The 21,594-nt window shown below is 35.8% G+C and overlaps 1 protein-coding gene across 4 annotated transcripts in view; it reads right to left on the bottom strand.

The window, feature by feature from the left end:
• The window catches only part of Rad50 (RAD50 double strand break repair protein), a 69,832-nt gene that overhangs the window by 29,084 nt on the left and 19,154 nt on the right, over positions 1-21,594 (bottom strand). For all 4 annotated transcript variants that reach the window (XR_012442514.1, XM_074057217.1, XM_074057216.1 and 1 more), the window contains 15 exons: positions 20,446-20,650; positions 16,830-16,958; positions 14,546-14,711; positions 13,632-13,825; positions 12,982-13,188; positions 11,671-11,853; positions 10,934-11,091; positions 7,999-8,174; positions 7,459-7,696; positions 4,686-4,875; positions 4,089-4,215; positions 3,460-3,653; positions 1,802-1,912; positions 1,366-1,458; positions 1,177-1,290 (listed from right to left, as the gene is read on the bottom strand). Coding sequence is in view for 3 of the 4 variants with exons in the window: in XM_074057217.1 (XP_073913318.1) it covers positions 1,177-1,290; positions 1,366-1,458; positions 1,802-1,912; positions 3,460-3,653; positions 4,089-4,215; positions 4,686-4,875; positions 7,459-7,696; positions 7,999-8,174; positions 10,934-11,091; positions 11,671-11,853; positions 12,982-13,188; positions 13,632-13,825; positions 14,546-14,711; positions 16,830-16,958; positions 20,446-20,650 (2,485 nt within the window). In the remaining variant the exon portion in view is untranslated. The remainder of the gene's footprint in view (positions 1-1,176; positions 1,291-1,365; positions 1,459-1,801; positions 1,913-3,459; positions 3,654-4,088; positions 4,216-4,685; positions 4,876-7,458; positions 7,697-7,998; positions 8,175-10,933; positions 11,092-11,670; positions 11,854-12,981; positions 13,189-13,631; positions 13,826-14,545; positions 14,712-16,829; positions 16,959-20,445; positions 20,651-21,594) is intronic.

Raw genomic sequence — 21,594 nt, forward strand, 5'->3', positions numbered from 1 at the left:
GTAGCTTTCAAAGACACTGACTACCATGCCTGCATAATTCATTTTGAAGATAGCTTCTTGATATGATTTTAATTATATTTTGGAAAAATTAATTTCCTTAAGAGAAAATAGTGATATAGGAACCAACCACAAAATGATTTAATATTATAGGTATTTTCTTTACAGATAATTTTTAAGAATACATTAGACCTTAATCCCTCTTGAGAATTTATCCTACATAAAGCTATGTGAGAGTAAGAAAACATACAGATACATGTAGGATATTCACTGCCTTATAGTTTGCAATAAGGAGAAAAGCAATCAACAGCTGGGCACCTGTGACTCCTGCCTATAATCCTAGCTACTCAGCAGGCAGAGATCAGGAGGATCATGGTTCAAAGTCAGCTCTGGGCAAATAGTTTGCAAGACCCTACCTCGAAAATACCCAATACAAAAAAGGGCTGGCAGAGAGGCTCAAGTGGTAGAGTGCCTGCCTAGCAAACGTGAGGCCCTGAGTACAAACCCCAGTACCACCAAAAAAAAAAAAAGAGTAATCAACCTATGTAAGTTATAGTACATACACAAAATGAGATATTTTATAATCATTGAAAAGAATGTATTTGGGCATGGTGGTGTACATTGTAACCCCAGTATTCAAGCTGCTGAGGCAGAAGGATCACAAGTTTGAGGTCAGTCTGGGTTATCAAAACCTTGTCTCAAAAATTAAAAATAAAGTAAAAAAAAAAAAAAAGAATGTGATATATCTGTGAGCTGATACATAAGATCCAATTATGCTAAATGACAAAAGGTACAAAATAACATGAATGGTATGATTCCATCTGTAAAAGTAAATTTAAACATGCACACACACACACATACACACACACAAACCTAAACTTATCTACTGCTGATATATGAATAAAAACTCTAAGAACAAACAAGAAACTAACAGTAATGACATTCAGGAATGAGATTAGGAAGTAGAAGCAAAGGGATACTTTTCATTTTATATCTTTATGTTTAAACATGGTCTGTCATGTAGACCTTATACCGAAAAATGAAAAACAAAGAAAAGAGTATGTTATTGGAACTGCTTTTCTCTATTTGCATTTCCACTCAATGGACCTATTATAACAACACTAAGTATAGAAAAGAACATTACATATATAAGTGATGCTATGAGCAAAAAACACCTACCTTCTGTGTATCAATATCTTGTCTCATGATTCCCATTTCTTTACTTATCTTTTCTTTGTGTTTGTCACATTCATTTATTTGATCTACCACTTTATTAAGTTCAGTTTCTTTTTGCTACAAAAAAGAAAAATTCTTTAAGCACATGAAATAAAAATATAACCAAATAAATAATTTTAAGTTTTAAATTACCTTCTTATAGTCATCTTTTCCATCTTGAATATAATTCTCAATGTCTTTCATATAACCATGAATATTTTTAACCTTCTCGTTGACATCATGTAGCTGGAAAGATAAATTTACACTGGATGGTAGAAGGACACTTAATAGGTGAGCACAGCAAAAGGCTGGCTTCAAGTTAAGGACCTGGGGTTCCAGTTTGTACCACTACCAAATTTTATGATCTCAGATAAGTCCCTTTATCGCCAATGGAGATGGATTAAATAGTCTCAATTCTTAACTTCTATTTTAGATCAAGAAGCAAAATATTTTAAGTTTAATCCTTATTTGAACAAATAATTCTAATGTCAAAATTATATCATGAGGGCTAAGGATGTAGCAAATGAACAGTGCTATGAATAAGTTTAATATAGATATCTGAGAAGTAAATACATAAATGAAATCTTACTTTATCCTCTGCTATTTTGATGCTTGTTTGTTTTCTGTTGATTATTTCTTCTTTTTCCTGTTGAAACTTTTCCAATGTTGTTTCCAAAGGGCTTACCTGCTCTTTAGCATCCTAAAAACATAAAAAAACATAAAAGTCTTATCTCTATTATCTTATTTTAGGTGTCAGACTTGATAGTCATTAAAAGCATTTTCTATGTGCCAGGCTTTAGAGTCAATCATTTTCTCCTTCTGAAAGTCCTATAAGGAAGGTACCATTATTTCCATCCCTGTATTTCAAAGGAGCAAACAGGCACAAAGAATGATTTGTCCAGGTTCACAACAGTAAATGATGCAGCCAAGATTCTAACACAGTCCAGCTCCAGAGTTGATTCTCTCAATTCACTATGCAACACTGCCTAAGCCTCTGACTTGATTCTTAGTTTAGGCCATGTGTTCCCAATTATAGTATGATGTTTGTTTAGGCATGAATTTTCATGAAGTTAACAGGTATCTAGGTCAGAGCTGGGTGATCAAATAGGAAAGTTTATTCAATCCAGAATTCTCTTTTACAGATGGAAATATGATGGTAAAAACACCTCTGTACTTAAGCTTAAGTCTACTCAACAGTAATTTTATGGTAATGACAGCATACTGGTACATTACTGATGAGTGTGTTCACACCTGTTCTGGAAGGGAGGGGGCATTCAAGTACTGGAAACTATTTTATTGATCAGAAGTTCCCAATATTTAGTCTTTGTAACATCTCTATATTTATATGATAGCCACTGTTCAAGCACCTTAAGATCCTGAGTTATCTATTGAATCTATAAAGATTAATACAATACTAATTAGTACAATTATTTAGTAGAGTTATGTAGGTACGTTTTCTCACACTGGGAAGTGGTGGGAAGTACTAGAAGGTTGATCTGAAAATCAACCCTGCTTCCTATCTGGTGCATGAATTTGGAAAACTTATTTGTAAATCTCAATTTCTTTTTCTATAAAAAGACTTAGTCACCTATCTCAATAGAGCTGCTGAGACACTATATGTTTTAATGTCAAAGTGACTGATAAATAGTAAGAAATAAAACTAATGTTATGTAGTACTATTTTATTATAGTCTAAGCCTCTGATAAATTATAATCCAAAATTATTTAAGAAAGAGGCATCCAGAGTAACCCATCAGAGAAACCCTGAATGAGTGGATATCATTAGGGAAAAATTTGGTAAGATTGTTATAGTTAAAACTTCATAAATTTAATTGATTTGATTGATCTAGATAAAGCCTAATAAGTGCATTCCAGTACATGTGGCAACACAGACCTGCTTGTTGTATTGGTTAAGGATTCTGAGACCACATCATGAATGCAGAGGAAACAGTTCAATGACAGTGAATGTCTGTTGCAGAAATAGTATTTACAGATAACACGAAACTCCTACAGAAGCAGGAATCCCTATATGGTTATCCAATCACCAACTGCCAGGCAGTTGCTTCTTGTTTATCATACTCAAACTCCTTCTTCCAGCAATCTTTACCTATTCTGTCACTCAGGAACCACACAAAGAATTACTATACTATTTCATTTGATCCTTACCATAACCACAGTTCTGGCCACTGTACCAATCAAGAAGATTGCATGTATTTGAACGAATTTAAACAAACATGTATGTTCTTACCTTTATTTCTCTGTATAAAGATTGAACTTCAGTAGATAATTCCACAGTCTGCTCCTCCAGTTGCTGACGACGTTGCAAATTAGTGGATATCTGAAGTTTCTCTGATTTAAGTTCATTTGTTGTACTTTTTAGGTGTTGAATTTGTTCCTGCTGGTCCTGAATAAGCTTACGATTCAATTCAATCTTACTAGAAACTACACAAAAACATTGGAATAGTGCTTAATGTAAGGGCACAGAAAATGCTATTAGTATTATCCTAGTTTTTACAGCCCTATGGAATTAATGAAGGCTAAATTTCTGTGGGCCCCACCACCTACAACAAGAGTGTAAGAAACCTTCTAACCCCCAAACCTGTTTGCTGTACCCCCCCCCCGACACTCACAAGAGAAGCTCACAAGCAAGTAGGTATGACTGAGAAAGAGTACAGCTCATCTGACACTCTCCTACCATTCCAAATCTATGCGCAAAGCAAGGAAACAAAGAAAGAAGTCAAAGCAATGCTTTTGAGAAAAGAGAATGAATCTTCTGTGGCTGGAAGGAAGAAAGTTCTTTGTCCATGCAACAGTTACAAAACATTGCACGTACTAGCGATGTTGAAGTTGTTACAGGTACACAAGGAAATAGATTACCTGTATCTAATTTGTGTTGTTTTTCTTGTTTTTCCTGATTAACTTGTTGAACAGTTCGGTCCAAGTCTATTCCTTGTAGTTTAGCTGCTTGTTGTGCAATTTTTCTTTCAACATCTTTAAGTTCCATCTAATAGAAGATAAAAAAAAATTAAGAGGAAAAAAATAATTAAGGGCTGGTGGAATGGTTGAAGTGGTAGAGCGTCTACTTAGCAAGCGTAAGGCCCTGAGTTCAATTCACAGTATTGCCAAAAATAAAAATAAAATAAAGGTTATTTCTTCTAAGAAACTACTCATTACTATCATTCAAAACCTTTTAAAGCAAAGTTTAATAGGCTTAAAGTGAAGTTAATTTTTTGCAATTCAAATGAGGTAAGCAAAATAAAGCTGATAGAAAATGAAAAACACAATTATATCTTAATTTTCATAGTTTGTGAATAAAACAATTTAAACCCAGGAATGTAAACAAATCAGTTGCTCTCTGAATTCCAAACATACTCTTTATCTGAAAAGTAGCTACTGTTTTTTTAACACTCTCTCATTTCACATTAAAGTTACCATGAAACAACTTTATTCTGCCTTAAACTATAATAAACTTACCTGGAACCTCTCCATAATTGTAACATCTGTCAGACATACTTTAGCACTTTCTTCTTCGGGTATTATTGTACCTAAGAGGGTTTCCTGTTCTTCTATGTCATTCTTTAGGCGTTGTATGTCTCTATTGACATTCTGCAGTTTGTTTCTTAATTCTGGTATTTCTTTCTCCTTCAAATCAATTATACTTTGCCTTAGCAGAAAACAAACAATTAAAAACATTCTGTCTGATGTTTTCTCAGAAAGTTACTAGTTTTTCTTTGCAATTAAAGAAAAATCTTAGGAGATACAAAGAGAATATTCAAATATTCTGCTCTCAATCCTCTGCCCACTGATTTTAGTATCTATTGGTAGATACTGTGTGCAACTGTTATTTGCACACTGACCAAGAAATGCCAACATGAAATCATCTGTGCCAACAGACCTGTAATTTCTTATACCACAGAAATAAGAAGAGTTCTTATTGCAGATGTGGACACATATGAAGGAATACAGACTGTGAGCAGTAATTCTATGTGCTTCTATTACTCCAAAATACTGTGGTCACAAGCTAGTAATGGTCTAGCAATTACTTAACTGGGGACATCTTTGTGGGAAACGACAGGCATACATACAATTTTAATCCTACTTTTACACATTCTCACATACACAAAAACCCTTCATCAATGTGGTTCAGGTTTTGGTGACTAATTTTTGCTAACAGACCGAAGATGCTAAAATTTTAAAAAACTAAAGAAACTTCCCTAGAGAATGCGCTACTGAGAATCGTAAGTGTTCTATGGGTTTATTATTACTATTTTTCATTTTTATGACATTTAATTATATAGGTGGTAGAGACAGAAAGATCACAGGTCAAGGCCAGCCTGGCCAAAAAAAAAACCACCAAAAAAAAAAAAAATTAGCCAGACTGTGTCTCAAAAGTAAGTGAGAACTAGTGGAATGGCTCAGATGGTAGAGTGCTAGCCAAGTGCAAGGTCCTCAGTTCAAACCCCAGCACCATAAAAAAAAAAAAATCAGCACAACAGAACTAACAATCAACAGCTTCATTTTCCTCTATGCACACTTTCAATCAACTTCAAGTTTTAGTTTTTATTTGATACCTTATTCTTCTTCCTTTTCACTCTCAAACTACTGCTCTATCCCCTTATCATATTCTCTCTGTGCCCTCAATAATCTGGTTTTCATTCTTGAAGTTGCAGTAGTTATCTACCATTGCATAACAAAATACCCTAAAACTGACCAGCTAAAATGAGAGCACTTACTACTTCTCAATGATACAAAAATTCAGAGGTGAGCTTCTAACACAGGATCTCTCATAGCACAGTTGAGCTGTCTGCTGGAGCTGTAGTCATCTCAAGGCTGACTGCTACAAAATCAGCTTCTAAACTCACTTGTTCAAAGGTTCTCCTGATACTGGGCCTCTCCTCAGGGCTGCTCAGAACAGGAAAGACTGGGAAGGAGAGGAGAGGGGACAGCCACAGAACCTTAGAGAACATAATCTTGGAAGAACATGCTATCACATCTGTCCTATTTTATCAGTTACACAGACTGATCCTGCAAGGACACGAGAAGAGACTATACATGAACATCAGGAGGCAGAGACCACTGGGGACCACCTTAGAAGCTGGCTGCCACAAAGCCTATCTTCTTACATCTTTCATTCTCCTTTTTCAGAAACTCTTCCTTGGTTTTCCTGGACAATATATTCTCCTGGTTTTTCTGCTTCCAGAGATTTTCTCACCCTGATCCACTCAATATATTACAGATTAATTTTCCTAAAATACATATTTCACTAAATCCCTTAGGCTGGCTCCTTATCACCTATCAGAGAGTGTTAAAACTAGATCTGAATATATAATGCTATTTTCCAAACTTATGGGAAACAATCCCTATAAATAATTCCTCACAACCCAGATAACATTTTGGTTGCAGGTCATACTCCCCTTCCTTCTGCACATGGTTCAAATTTCCCACTGCCCTTTCCTCTTCTTAACTGAGTCAAACCAACTTCTCTAGGCTTTATATCCCCCTTCCTGCCTCACTCTCAAAATTCTTTTCTCATTCTTGTACCCTGCCCTCCCTTCCCCCCCCAGTTCTTTTGTTCTTAACTAAAGCATTTGTTGAACCATTTTTAAGTACTTCAGAGTACTCCTTAATTAGATCATCAGATCCTAGTGGACTATGTATTACTGGGTCTCTGTGGCCAGCCTTGTGCTCTATGTTGTGGGAGATACCAGGGCAATCATTACATGTTTTCTCACTTGATTTTATTTATAAACAGAGTACTATCTAAATTTTGTGTACATGTGTGGGAAAATAACAGAAATAATCTGATTCATCTTTTTGAAAGTAGGAAAGACATAAAAATATAATTTAAAAATTATCTTTTAAAAGAGCTTTTCAGTACTCTGTTGGGTTTTGAAAGTAACATGTCAACAAACAGTTCTAAACCTGTCATAAAGTATGCCCTCAAGCCAAGTCTCAGGAATTAGACATATGCACAAGCACATACATGTGCACACAATACACAAATGTAAAGACTATACCTACTGCATGACTAGTTTAAGAAACGTGCTTACATTTCAACATCATTGTTTCTTCTATTATAATATATAAACAACATGAGATAGATAGGTAATACTGGCTAGGAATCCTGACTTTAATTTTTATTCTTTCCACACATTCTTACAAGTATCTACCATATGCCAGGCACTGTATGGATACCTTTTACAGTGCAGTTGCTACATGTATAGTAATGATAAACCCCTAATCTCACCTCATGGGCACAAGCCCCAGCATTTCATCACGCCGCCTTTCTTTTTTCTTTAGCTCTGATTCTGTTGACTTGAGTTTATCTGGAGCAAGCCTCAGCTTAGACTGCAAATCACTGATGACTTCTTGTAGTTCAGCCTCTGTCTGAAAAACTCTCTGACAGACAGGGCAACAGGACTGGTCTTCATCTGTTAGCTGAGTAATGAACTGGGAGTAAACTGCCGTGGCTCCAGCCAGCATAGCTATTTTAAGAAAATAAACAAATTTCCAGTGACAAAAACATACATTTTCTTTCATAAATATAATTATTCTTCTTGCTTTATACATATTACAAATAAAGTAAAAATTATCTGGTATTTAAATCTTCTTTCAAAAGGTATGATATAGTCCCAAAGTCACACGGTGAATTGTACAGGTAGGATTAAGCCACTGGATTCCAAAACATAACAAGGTTTTAAAATTTCCATTCTTTAATATGGTTACCTGTGAATGAAAATTCAAAAGTGTCAAAGTGTCTTGATAATACAAAGTATAGGTAGCTTACCTCGCTGTTTTGAGGATTTTTCAATTTCCTCTTTAAGCCTGTCTAAATCACTTTCAAAATCCTGGCTACCACAAACATCAAACAGCTTGTCTTCGTAACTGGACAACTGCTCTTCCTTTCTTTTTAACTCATTATTTATATGATTTTTGTTTTGCTCAGCAGAAGCTAGTTCCTTGCTAAAATAAAAACAAATATGGATTAATTTGAAAACATGAGAAAAATTTGAGTAGGCAGATATAAAACAAACTGTGAAAAATCATTACAAGGGTCTGGTATGACCAAATACTTTTCTAAGTGTTTTTATTTGTTTATTTTTTTGCTGGCACTTCAAACCTGGCTCTACTGCTTGAGCCACACCTTCAGCCCTTCTCCTCTTCCCTTTATCTCTCTGGTTATTTTATGAGATAGGGTCTCAGTTTTTGTTCAAGTCAGCCTGAACCATGATCCTATTTTGGCTCCCCGTCTTAGCTGGGATGACAGGCATATGCAGCACACCCAGCTGTTTACCTTTGAGATGGGTTCTTCAGAACTTTAACTTTTTGCCTGGGCTGGCCTGGAACCTCAATTCTCCTGATCTCAGCCTCCCACGTAGCAGTAATGACAGGTACACACCACTGTGCCTAGGTATTTGTTGAGGTGGAGTCTTGAGAACTTTTGCCTGGACTGGTCTTGAACCGCAATCCTCCTCATCTCAACCTCCCAAGTAGACAGGATTACATGCATTGGCATGTGGCTATTCACCTAGTTTTTGGTCCTGGGGATTATACTTAGGGCCTTGAGTATGTTAAGCACAGGCTATATCACCTAGCTACACCCCCAGCCCAAATACTTTTATTTTTTTTGGTGGTACTGGGTATTAGAACTTAGGGCCTCACATGTGCTCTACCACCACCTGAACTATACCTCAGTCTTGCAAATACTTCAGAAGTCACAGCAACAGTTCACTCTAGCTTAATGCATACCCCCTAGAATACTGACTTGCTTAATAATTCTGATCCTGGGCCTGCTTCCAGAAAAATGTATACAGCAGAACTCTGCCTGGTTTCTGAAGATTCATGGTATTAGATTACAGGTTAGGAGCCTCAGCAAGCAGAAGGTGCTTGCTGGGTCCACTGGAGGGAAAGAAGAGAGCAGAAGAGCATTTTCCTAATTGTTTCTGGTCCCTTTCACAATCTTACTTCCCTACTCTCCTATAAAAACTTTTCCTTTGTCCCCTTCATGTTGCTGTCATCTACTTATGCCACATCACCCATTCCCCTTCATTCACCAGAGATTTTGCTTACTAGTGTAATATACCTCCACCCCAAATCTTAAACACCATCCTAGCCAACCTCAGTGCTCCACATATCAGTTTTCAATTTGCAGGTTATGATGCACCAGTAAGCCATGGAATCAACTTAGTGCATTGTACTCAGTATATTCTTAAAAATAAAAGATAAGAATGCAATATATTGGACTAGGTGGTACACAGAGGTACTATTTTGAGAAATGTACTTCAGATAAATGAGTGCACATGAGCTTCATTACACTACCCACTGTAAGTCACAGTAAAAATTTTGGAAAAAAAAAACAAAACTGATATAGACAATACTTTCATCATCCTAGGCTCCACTGAGCACGTCTCATCAAGCTTGTCAATGACATAAGTACCAAGGGCAGCCTTCATCCTACTGTACCTCTAAGAAGCACCAAACACTATCAAGCCATTCAAGGAGATTTGTGGTTGGCTCTCACTCTGTTCCCCTGGGTAGTTCCGGCTTCCATTGCTCCTTTTCCTTAGACTATCAACATTTTAATTTTTATTTATTTATGCATTCATTTGTTGTCAGTACTCAAATGTGAACTCAGGACCCAGAGCTTGCTAGAAAAGCATGCTACCACTTGAACCATGCCCCCAGCCCTTTATTTTTTGCTTTAGTTGTTTTTTAGATACAGTCTCTCATTTTTATCCAGGGCCAGTCTCAGACTTCAATCTGTCTACCTATGCCGCTCACATGGCTGGCACTACAGCCTTGAAATACCATGCCCAGCTTATTTGTTGAGATGGGAGTCTCACTAACTTTTGCCTGGGCTGGCCTCAAGCTGCTGTCCTCCTGATTTTTGCCTCCTGAGAAGCTGTGATTACTGGCTTGTGCCACCATGCCTGGATACTACCAACATTTTAAACACTGGTGTTTCCCAAACATCTCTTCTCTTTGTATAACTCTCTCAAGGTGACATGGCTCATACTAATGACTTTGAATACTCCTTACATAGCAACAACTCTCAATCTCCTGAACTTCAAAGTTCAATATTCTATTCCCTAAAAGATCCTTCCACAAGAAACAAATTTGAGCTGGGTACAGTGGTGCACATCTGTAATCCCAGTACCTGGGAGGTCAAGGCAGGAAAATCTCAAGTTTGAGACTAGCATAGTCTACATAGCAAGACCCTATCTCAAAAAAACAAAAGCAAACAAAAAATAAGCTCTCCCTTCCCCCAAATTTAATGTGGCCATAGCCAAATCTACTGTCATCTTCAAAAATCTGCATGAAATTTTGATCCTCTTATCCAAATCTAAGGTAGTACCTGAGAAAAATGATCACTCTTTATAATGAAGATTATTCACAAAAAAGAAATGGGAATTTTAGGATTTTAAAACCTGTTATTTAGATTCACAAATTTTTACGGGACAAGAGGCCCGGGTCACTATTCATACACTTTTATTTAAAACGCAAAATAACAGTTCAATTATTATGACGTACTGTTTCATGACAACAATTGTTTCCTGTACTGGGGTGGGGGATGCTGGGGTTTGAAATGAGGGCTTTGCACTTGCTAGGCAGGCACTCTGCCACTTAAGCCATACCTGCCTCCAGCGCAACAAATTGTTTTAAAACAATTAAAACAAAAGCATGAAGCATGAGATTTTTATTAGAATGTTGCAACTACTTACTTCAATTTGGCAAGTCTGTCCCTGGTCTGATTAATTTCTTTTGATTTACTATGAAGCCAGTCTTCAAGTTGTTTCTTGTTGGGAAAATATCCCAGCAGTGAAGTTAGTTCATCACTGTGCCTAGATTTTATTTTTCTGATTTGTTCATCTTTGTCAGCCTATTGGTAAAACAAACAACGACAGCAACAAGAAACCCAAACTTTTAAAAATCAAACCATATCATATGAAGAAATAAATTCTAAACTGACTAAAGTTCTTGATTAAAAAAAATAAAATTACAAAAATGCAATAAGAAACTACATAATTTCTTAATATACTGGAGTGTGGATAGCCTCTCTAAGCCGAAGAGTAACAATTCTAATGATATAAAAATGAACAGAAATGTACATGTGCGTTGTTTATATGCTGTACTTTTGTACTTTTTGTAATTAAAATTAACTTTTTCCAGGTATGCTATAATGCCAGCTACTTGGGAGACTGAGGCAGGACTGCTTGAACCTGGAGTGAGAGGCCAGCCTAGGCAATGTAGTGAGACTGACTCAAAAAAAAAACACAGGAAAAAAAAACCCAAAAACTTTTGAGCTTAAAAGTCTATTTTATAAGAGTATTAAGCTCCTTTAATCTTTAAACATGAAGTCAATTCCAAACCAATACTTCATATTCTATCATTTATGAATAAAAAATAATCTATGTTTAAATACCAGACAGAGTAATTAGAACAAAAAGAAAAACCATACTTTGTCTCTGGTCAGCATTTCCATCTGGGTGCGGGTTGTCGTATGATGATTTAACTGCTCCATCTCCTGGTCCAGTTTCCGCAAGGTCCTGTCTAGGTCTGCCTTCTCATTTTGAAGGCGTGTTACTTCTGTTTTTAGGGTTTCTACATTGCTGTTTTCCTCAGCCTTGCTTAGCTCACGTTCCTAATCAATAATTCAAACAAATGCACAGGTTTACATATTTCATGTCAGAATTCAAACAATGACAAAGTATCTTCCAAATTACTTTTCAAAAGTAAAAACATTACTATTTGCTTGTACCAGTAGGAGAAAAAATAAAGCTATATATGCGTTAGGAAAAATTTTATTAAAGTTACCTTACTAGGATATAATGATAGAGAATCAGTAAGTAAACCTAGAAGGTTCAAACAAAGGAAAAATGAGAATTAGAGAAAACTAGGAGAAATATGTGTATGTATGTATACAATGACTCCCAGTCAAACATTAAGTATTCATTTAATTCCAGCGTAATTTGCTATATTTTTTGGCATGTAGCTAATACAAAAAGTGTGATGTGGTCCCTGACTGCTGTTTCCCCATCTCAACAAGATAATAGTGTGATAAAGTGCCAAACTAACAAAATGTGTACTACAATGGTGAATTAAGGAGAAAAATTAGTGTTTATTTAAACTATCAAGATGGGATTTAACAGAGGATTTGTCAAAGTTTAGGATGCTTACTTTGGCAATAGAGATGTGAAGGAAGAGGACAGATTAGAAGCAAGAAAGAAAATTTGGAAATTCTTAAAGAGATTGGCAAAGAAAGTTTGCTCATCACAGAAACAGTGGTAATAAGGCAAAAATCGTAAAATTACACTGTGAAACCTAAAGAAAAACACTTAGGGAAGCGGTTCTTAACCAACGTGCTCACAATAAACATATAGTTTTGTTGTGTTTAGAATATACATTTGCATGCCACACTCTCAGGAGATTTTGACTTGGAAGGTCTGAAGCTTTAGGGTCTGAGCACAGGTATCTTTTTAAAAGTTCACTAAGTGGAACTGGAGGTATGGCTCAAGTGGTAGAGTGCCTAGCAAGTACAAAGACCTGACTTCAACCCCAGTACCCTCCTCCCTCCAATAAAAGTTCCCTAGGTGACTATAATTTTCAACCTGTCATTTCAAGAACCAAAGAGTTGGGTGATCAAGATATTTAGGTAAGTTCATTTTACATGAGATAATAGACAAGGTTGACTATTAAAGTGCCACTGAAGAATGCAAGATTCTAAATGTCTTACACTTTAAGATTATTAGATTATTTAAGCACAGCTTACAGCTTTTGTGAGCTCCCGGTCCAGTTCAAGAATTCTGTCTGAAGATCCTTCCAACTGCTGTAATTCATACTTCACATTTTTCAGCTCATTCTGCTTCTTATTTAGGATTTCTGATTTTAGCTCAATTATTCTTCCCAGTCCAGTTTTCTTATCCCTTATTTCATCTATCTGTTTTTGTTTCAGAGTTTCTTTTTCTGCAAAGTCATTCTAAACACATATGTGAGAATGTGTTAATAATTTTTTCACTAAACAATTCATTAAGAAAGTTTCTTCATTACAAAAGTAGTATCTGTATACTGAAGAAAATATAAATTTATTTTTTGCAATGTAAAAAGCACCACTCAGAGATAATTTAAATTTCACTTAAAATCAAATAAAATGTAAATAAAATAAAAATGTAGGCCTATTACAACTACTATATGCTAACAGAATCATAAAAAAGGTAGGCCTACATTTTCATCATATTTTAGCCTTATTAAATTTAAAAACCTGCTTTCATAAAGGTTTTTTTCTACCTTACAGCAGATTCTATCCTGATACTAATCTAAAAATATGCCAAAGTAGGGTAAATCCACAAATTAAAAAAAATAAACCACCTACAGAATCTGAAACAAAAGAAAACAGCAAACCCTCTACTAGAAAATACTTACCCTCAGATGACTGACAGTTTCTGTCTCTCGTTCTTGTCTCTCTCTAACAAGCTTGTGAAAATTTTTAATCTGTCTTTCACTGAATGGTCCACGCTCAAAACCATCCAATTCTAGCTGTGCTGCCAAAGACTGAATTAATGAATCTCTAGCTCGGATATGTTCTTGATGGCGATCTGCCTGTAGCTGTAGTCGACCTTAAAAAAAAACAAAAAAACCACTAATAATTATTCTTTCCAATGATCTTTAAAAAAACTGAGATAACTGTAGATTCACATGCAGTTGTAAAAAATAATACAGTGTGATATCTTAAGATACTCTGCCCATTTTCCTCCAATGGAAACAAACATTTGCAAAACTGCAGTAAAATATCACAATCAGGTTATTTACATTGATATAATTCATCAATCAATTATCAGTTGTGTAGGTAAATCTACCCACCACAACAGTCTAGATACTGAATAGTTAGTTTCAGCATAAGAATCCTCTTATTAACAACAGCATAATAAAACCCATGAAACACTAAAAAAGGGAGAAGGAGAGACGGGGGAATGGAAATATAACGGAGGGGGTGAATTTGTTCAAAGTACACTGAATGCGTGTATGGAATTATCACAATGAAATCATCTTATACTATTATACATTATACTATTAATGTATGATACTTCTAAAATAAAATAAATCCTCTTGCTGCTCTTCTATAACCATAACACCTTCCTGTTCTGCCATCTACCTGGTATCCCTGGCAAGCACTACTTCTTAAATTTTAATATTTCAAAAATGTTATATGAATAGAAGCATACTCTACCTAACCTTTTGAGACGGGCTTTTTTCATGCAGTATAATTTCCTGGAGAGTCTTCATTCATGCAGAAAATGTGTACTATGGGAGGAAAAAAAGCAAACACTTTGTCTTACCCTGTTCAACAAGTAGTTCTGATTTTTCTTGATTAAGAAGTCTAGATTCTTTATTTAATTTTTCTAGTTCACGCTGACAGTCCACTAATCTCCTTTCTTTCTCCCTTACTGTTCTCTGGTGATTGTGATACAAGTCATTTAGTTGCTCATCAGTCCCTTGAAAAACCTGTATAACACAAAAATAAAAAAGATTTAATATGTAAATAAAAGATGATATAATTAACAAAAAGAGCAATGCTAGAGATATCAGAATACCTAACTTTAAATTATACTACGGAGTCATAGTAACTAACACAGTATGATATTAGCAAAAAGGCAGACATAATGAAACAAAAGACCCACTTCTCAAGGGTAGCAAGAGTTCCCAAATCAGTTGTCATTTCCATCTTGTAGATCTAAAAGGGTGGTAAAGTCCAAGCTGTAGGACCCAGTTTCTGCCCTTATTGTTACTTGCCTTGAGCTGGAAACTTTGCATTTACACCTGTAAATTTATTCTTTCTTTTAATTTATGTAAGGTTTTTTGTACTCCATTCTTTAAGAGATGACAACAAATATTGGTTTTCTACTATTACATGAGAACATTAAGCCCCAGCAATGCATCATTGTGTAGTACAAAGTGCTGCAATACACCAAAGGTTAAAAAAAAAAAAGAATATGGTAAAAAAAAAAAAGAATAGAAGACCCAGAAATAAGCTGACACAGCTACAGCTATCTGAGTTTTGACACAGGCACCAAAAACATACAGTGGAAAAAAGATAGGCTCTTCAGCAAATGTTTGTTGGGAAAACTGTATGGCTACATGTAGAAGACTAAAGTCAGACCCCCATTTCTTATCTTGCACAAAAATTAATTCAAAATGGATCAAAGATCTAAATGTAAGACCTGAAACTTTGAAATTACTAGAGGAAAACATAAGGAAGACCCTTGAGGATATAGGCATAGGTAACATCTTTCTGACTAGGCTCCAATTTCTCAGGAGATAAGACCAAATTAAAAAGCTTACAAGGCAAAGGAAAAAACTATCCGAATCAATAGACAACTTGCAGAATGAGGGAAGTATCTTTGCCAGCTATTCAATGGATGAATGATTAATATCCAGAGTATATAAAGAACTCCAAAAATTAAAACACTAAAAGAACAAACTATCCAATTAATAGGCAAATGAATTAAACAATTTAAAAAATAAGTACAAATGGCCAATAAATACATGAAGAAACGTTCAACATTCTTAGCCATGAAGGAAATGCGAATTAAACCTATACTGAGATTCCCTCTCACCTCAGTCAGAATGGCTATGTCAAAAAACAAACAAACAAACAAAAAAACCAAGAGAGATTGGCAAGGATGTGGGAGGAAAGGAATCCTTATACTTTGCAGGGAGAAATGTAAATGAGTGCGACCACTATGGAAATCAATATGGAGGCTCCTCGAAAACATAAAAATAGAACTACTGTGTGATCATGCTATACCACTCCTGGGCACAGATCCAAGTCAGTATACAACAGAGACACCTGCATGCTCATGTTTACAATAGCACTACTCACAGAAGCCAAACTATGTAATCAGCCTAGATGTACCTCAAGTGATGAATGGATAAAGAAAATACGATATACAGACATACAGACACACATAACACATATACATATATACATACAAAGGAGTATTATTCGGCCATAAAGAATAAATCAAGTCATTTGCAGGAAAATGGAACTGGAAATTACGTTAAGGGAAACAAGCAAGACTAAGAAAGACAAATGTTGCATGTTCTTGCCCTTATGTGAAATCTAGACCTTAAAAAATAAAGACCTGTGTGTAAATTGTGTGACGGGCTTTCAGGGGATAGAAACCAGCAGAAAGGTGAAGGATGAAAGGAGAGGGAGAAGGGTGGGGTGATTATGATCAAAGCACTTCATACACAGGTATGACAACAGAATAATGAAACTCATTAAATATTGTATAAAAGAGGGAGAGAGGGATAAGAAGGAGTAATGGGGGGTGAATTTGATCAAAGTACATTATATGCATGTATGGAAGTATCACAATGAAACCTCTTTGCACAACTCAATACACACTAATAAAAAAGAAAAAAAGGAAGATAAAACACTTTGAGGTCTTAATATACTGACATCAAATATCCTTCAAGTTAACATATACATAGAAGTATCATAAACATTAAGATTTGTATTTCTGTTTTCCAAAATGTGAGTGGCAAAACTGGTTCAAATGAGGTGCATTACAATAATCCTAAAATTTTTAAGTAGAACAAAATTCTACTACCACAAACCTTTTCCATTTTCTGTTCCAGTTCACTGTTATCTTTCTCCATTTGCTTTTTTCGGCTATCCAAGGCTTTAATTTCATTGTCAAGTCTCATTATTTTAGAGAGATTGTGTTCAATTTCTTTTAGATGATTCTGAAAATAAAATAAAGGGGCATTCTACATAAATAAAATACATCTAGTTTACACTGCTGAGGATAAAGAGAAAAAAGATTGCAAGGACCAGACACTTAATGCTAACAATGGGCCTGTAAAGAAAAATGGAGAATTAAGAGACATTAGTAACCTGCCCGAGTTCTCCTGCTACAAGATAACACAGAAATTAAATTCAATTTTAATTCCATACCCTTACCTCAGCAACCATTCATTCATAGGACACTGAAAGCTGCAATCTGTGAAGTACCACATTTTAAGAACTTAATCCTTTAGGCTAATCTATTTTTTGTTATATTATTATTATTATTATTATTTTACAGTGCTAAGGATTGAACCAGGGCCACATGCCAAGTCCGTGTTCTACTACTGAGCTACCTTCCTGGCTGTCATTTATTCTTTAAAATATCAGTGAGGTACAAACTCATAGTGAGGTAGCAAAGCATTCTGAGCCTATAGGCAAATTTACATAGAAGACTATACTTACTCGAGGCATAAAGAAAAATGAAATTATGTCATTTGCAGGAAAATGGATAGAATGGGAGATCATCAAGCTAAGAAAGATAAGCAAAGTTTAAAAGGCCAAATATTAGCCAAGTGCCTGTGGCTCACACCTGTAATCCCAGCTACTCAGGAGGCAGTGATCAGGAGGATTGAGATTTGAAGTCTGGGAGATCCTATCTTGAAAATACCCAACACAAAAACAAAAGGGCTGGCAGAGTGGATCAAATGGTAGAGTGCCTGCTTAGTAAGTGTGAGGTAAAAATAAAGAAAGGAAGAAAAAAAAAACTCAGAACTACCAAAAAAAAAGACAAATATTGCATGTACTCATTCAATTTTTTTGGAAACTGGACCTAAAATAATGATGATAGTAACAGTAATAACAATGGAACATGAATGCATATGGGAGACAGTTGGGTGGGGGGATCAGCAGGAGAAAGGAGGAGGAAAGGAAAGGGTACTGAAGGGTGAAAAGAATCAAAGGGTAAAGACAGCATGAGGAAAACCCCCAAACAACTACATCAGTATTTACAAGCACATTAAAAAAAAAACTGTCAGTAAATTTTTAAGTGATCTAAAAAAATAAAAAACTACTATCTGTGTAGTGGTCCTCTTTGAACCTACTGCACTAAGCATAACCCTAGCATACAGGAAACACTGGGTAAAGGCTCACTAAATGAAGAATAGGATTTCCTATAGGTCATTTTTATAAACTGTAGGATTCATCTTAGCCTAGGCTACTCAGGAGGCTGATGGAGAAGGATCCCTTGAGCCCAGGATAAATCCCTATCTGAAAAAAACAAAAATATAAACAAAAGAGCTAGGGTATAGCTCAAGTGGTAGAGCATATGCTTAGCATTTATGAGGCTCTGTGTTCAACTGCTAGTACCATCAAAAATGCATAAATGAAAAAAATTTAAATCTGTTAGTTAAAAAAATCTTAAAACCAAAATTGTAAGATTGGGTAAATATATTACTGTTTAACAGCTAGTGATCTATACTATTATTTAATTTAGTATAATACTACAAATTTGTTTACACTCAAATCTAAGCTCTCTGGGCTATTTATTTGCAAATCCTTGATTTAAAGATTTTATTTTGATATATTAATTCTACAAAATAATTGGCTTCATAACATTTTATACACAGATATAATGTATTTTGGTCACATTCACTACCCGCCCCCTCAATTTCCCTCTCTTATCTCTTCTCTGTTCCATTCCCTTTTCCCTAATAGTTCCCCTCCACTGTCATATCGTTTTTTTAAAATCTAGATTCTCTGGGCAATTTAAAGACTAACCATCTTTTTTTCATATAGACCTAAGACATCAGTCCTACCACTATATAGTCTCTGATAATTGTTTTAAATCAATGTGCATTCCATTCGAGTTCATGTAGAAATAAGGCACGTTAGAGGTAAATGCTACCACGGTAAAAAACAAAAAACAACTTTCTTTTTTTTTTTTTTTAACATAGTAGTTTTATTTCACTTGAGTGTTAGGTTCCAAAGTCATTACATAGAATGATTATCTTGTATGAGTAAAATTATTTTTTTTTTCATTTTTTTTTTATTATTCATATGTGCATACAAGGCTTGGTTCATTTCTCCCCCCTGCCCCCACCCCCTCCCTTACCACCCACTCCGCCCCCTCCCTCTCCCCCCACCTCAATACCCAGCAGAAACTATTTTGCCCTTATTTCTAATTTTGTTGTAGAGAGAGTATAGGCAATTATAGGAAGGAACAAGGGTTTTTGCTGGTTGAGATAAGGATAGCTATACAGGGCATCGACTCACATTGATTTCCTGTGCGTGGGTGTTACCTTCTAGGTTAATTCTTTTTGATCTAACCTTTTCTCTAGTACTTGTTCCCCTTTTCCTATTGGCCTCAGTTGCTTTTAAGGTATCTGCTTTAGTTTCTCTGCGTTAAGGGCAACAAATGCTAGCTAGTTTTTTAGGTGTCTTACCTATCCTCACCCCTCCCTTGTGTGCTCTCGCTTTTATCATGTGCTCATAGTCCAATCCCCTTGTTGTGTTTGCCCTTGATCTAATGTCCACATATGAGGAAGAACATACGATTTTTGGTTTTTTGAGCCAGGCTAACCTCACTCAGAATGATGTTCTCCAATTCCATCCATTTACCAGTGAATGATAACATTTCGTTCTTCTTCATGGCTGCATAAAATTCCATTGTGTATAGATACTACATTTTCTTAATCCATTCGTCGGTGCTGGGGCATCTTGGCTGTTTCCATAACTTGGCTATTGTGATAGTGCCGCAATAAACATGGATGTGCAGGTGCCTCTGGAGTAACAGTCTTTTGGGTATATCCCCAAGAGTGGTATTGCTGGATCAAATGGTAGATCGATGTCCAGCTTTTTAAGTAGCCTCCAAATTTTTTTCCAGAGTGGTTGTACTAGTCTACATTCCCACCAACAGTGTAAGAGGGTTCCTTTTTCCCCGCATCCTCGTCAACACCTGTTGGTGGTGGTGTTGCTGATGATGGCTATTCTAACAGGGGTGAGGTGGAATCTTAGCGTGGTTTTAATTTGCATTTCCTTTATTGCTAGAGATGGTGAGCATTTTTTCATGTGTTTTCTGGCCATTTGAATTTCTTCTTTTGAGAAAGTTCTGTTTAGTTCACGTGCCCATTTCTTTATTGGTTCATTAGTTTTGGGAGAATTTAGTTTTTTAAGTTCCCTGTATATTCTGGTTATCAGTCCTTTGTCTGATGTATAGTTGGCAAATATTTTCTCCCACTCTGTGGGTGGAAAAACAACTTTCTCCTACTGCATATCATGGTGACCATACTGAATAAGCAATTATTGTGTATTTGAAACTTGCTAAGAGAATAGTTTTAAGTGTTCCCACCACAGGAAAATGATATGTGAAGTAATGTGCTTCTTAACTACTTTGACTTAGCCATCCCACACTGTACTTTTTGTCTATTAGAAAAAGAAATCAATTACCTTTAATGGTTCAAGTTCGTTCTCATAGGATTTGACAATTTCCTTTGAAGATATTAACTGGGCTTCTTTACTAGTAATCTGATCACGAATCTCACAAGCTTTTTCCTTATTTTGTTTCAGGTATTTCAATTCTGTTTGACATTCTTTTACTTTCTGACCTTGTGTCTGCCGTACTTGACGGAGTGTCTCTAAGGCTTTTATATACCTTTGAAGATATGAAATAAAAGTTAAATTTCTGGCTAAGTTAATTATGGTATACTCATACAGTAGAATATTATGCACCATTAAGATGACATTTACAAGCTAGGCACCAGTGGCTCATGCTTGTAATCCTAGCTACTTAGGAGGCAAAGATCAGGAGGATTGCAGTTTGAAGCCAGCCCAGGCAAACAGTTTGCAAGACCCTATCTCGAAAAAAGCCATCATGAAAAAGGATGTGGTGGAATGGCTCAAAGTGTATCCCCTGAGTTCAAACCCCAGTACCGCAAAAAAACAAAAACAAAAAACAAAAAACAAAAAAAATTTACATTTACAGCCAGGTGTGGTGGCATATGCCCATAACACCATCACTTGGGACACTGAGGCATGAGAATGGTGAGTGTGAAGCCAGTCTGGCATAAATAGAGTTACTCTGTCTCAAAAAAAAAAAAATATACTTACAGAGTTTTTATAACTTGGAAAGTGCTTATGAGATAATGGTAAATGAAAAAAAAATCACATTTAATTCTGTTAATCAGGTAAATAAACATGCACAGAAAGAAAACTGAAAGGAAATATGCCCTATGGTTGTCACTGGGTAAGAAGTAATAAGTGATGACTTTTTTTTTTTAAATAAGAGTACCCAAGCTGAGTATGGTGGTGTATGTCTGTCTACAGTCCCAGCTGCTCAGGAGGCTGAGGCAGTAAGATCAGTTAAGCCTAGGAGTTTCAGGTTAGTCTGGGCAACACAGTGAGCCCCTGTCTCAAAAACACCCCAAAAGAAACAAAAGGCAAGGCTTAGGCTGTGGGTGTAGCTCAGTGGAAGAATGTGAGGCTCTGGTCTCAATCCCCAGCATTACAAAAACAACACAAAACATGGCTAAATAATTTAAAGGGCTACAAAACATACTTAAGAGTTACAAATTCTTGCCAGGCAATGGTGGCTCAGCT

Source organism: Castor canadensis, chromosome 16 (genome assembly GCF_047511655.1).
Source record: "Castor canadensis chromosome 16, mCasCan1.hap1v2, whole genome shotgun sequence".
Taxonomy (NCBI): domain Eukaryota; kingdom Metazoa; phylum Chordata; class Mammalia; order Rodentia; family Castoridae; genus Castor; species Castor canadensis.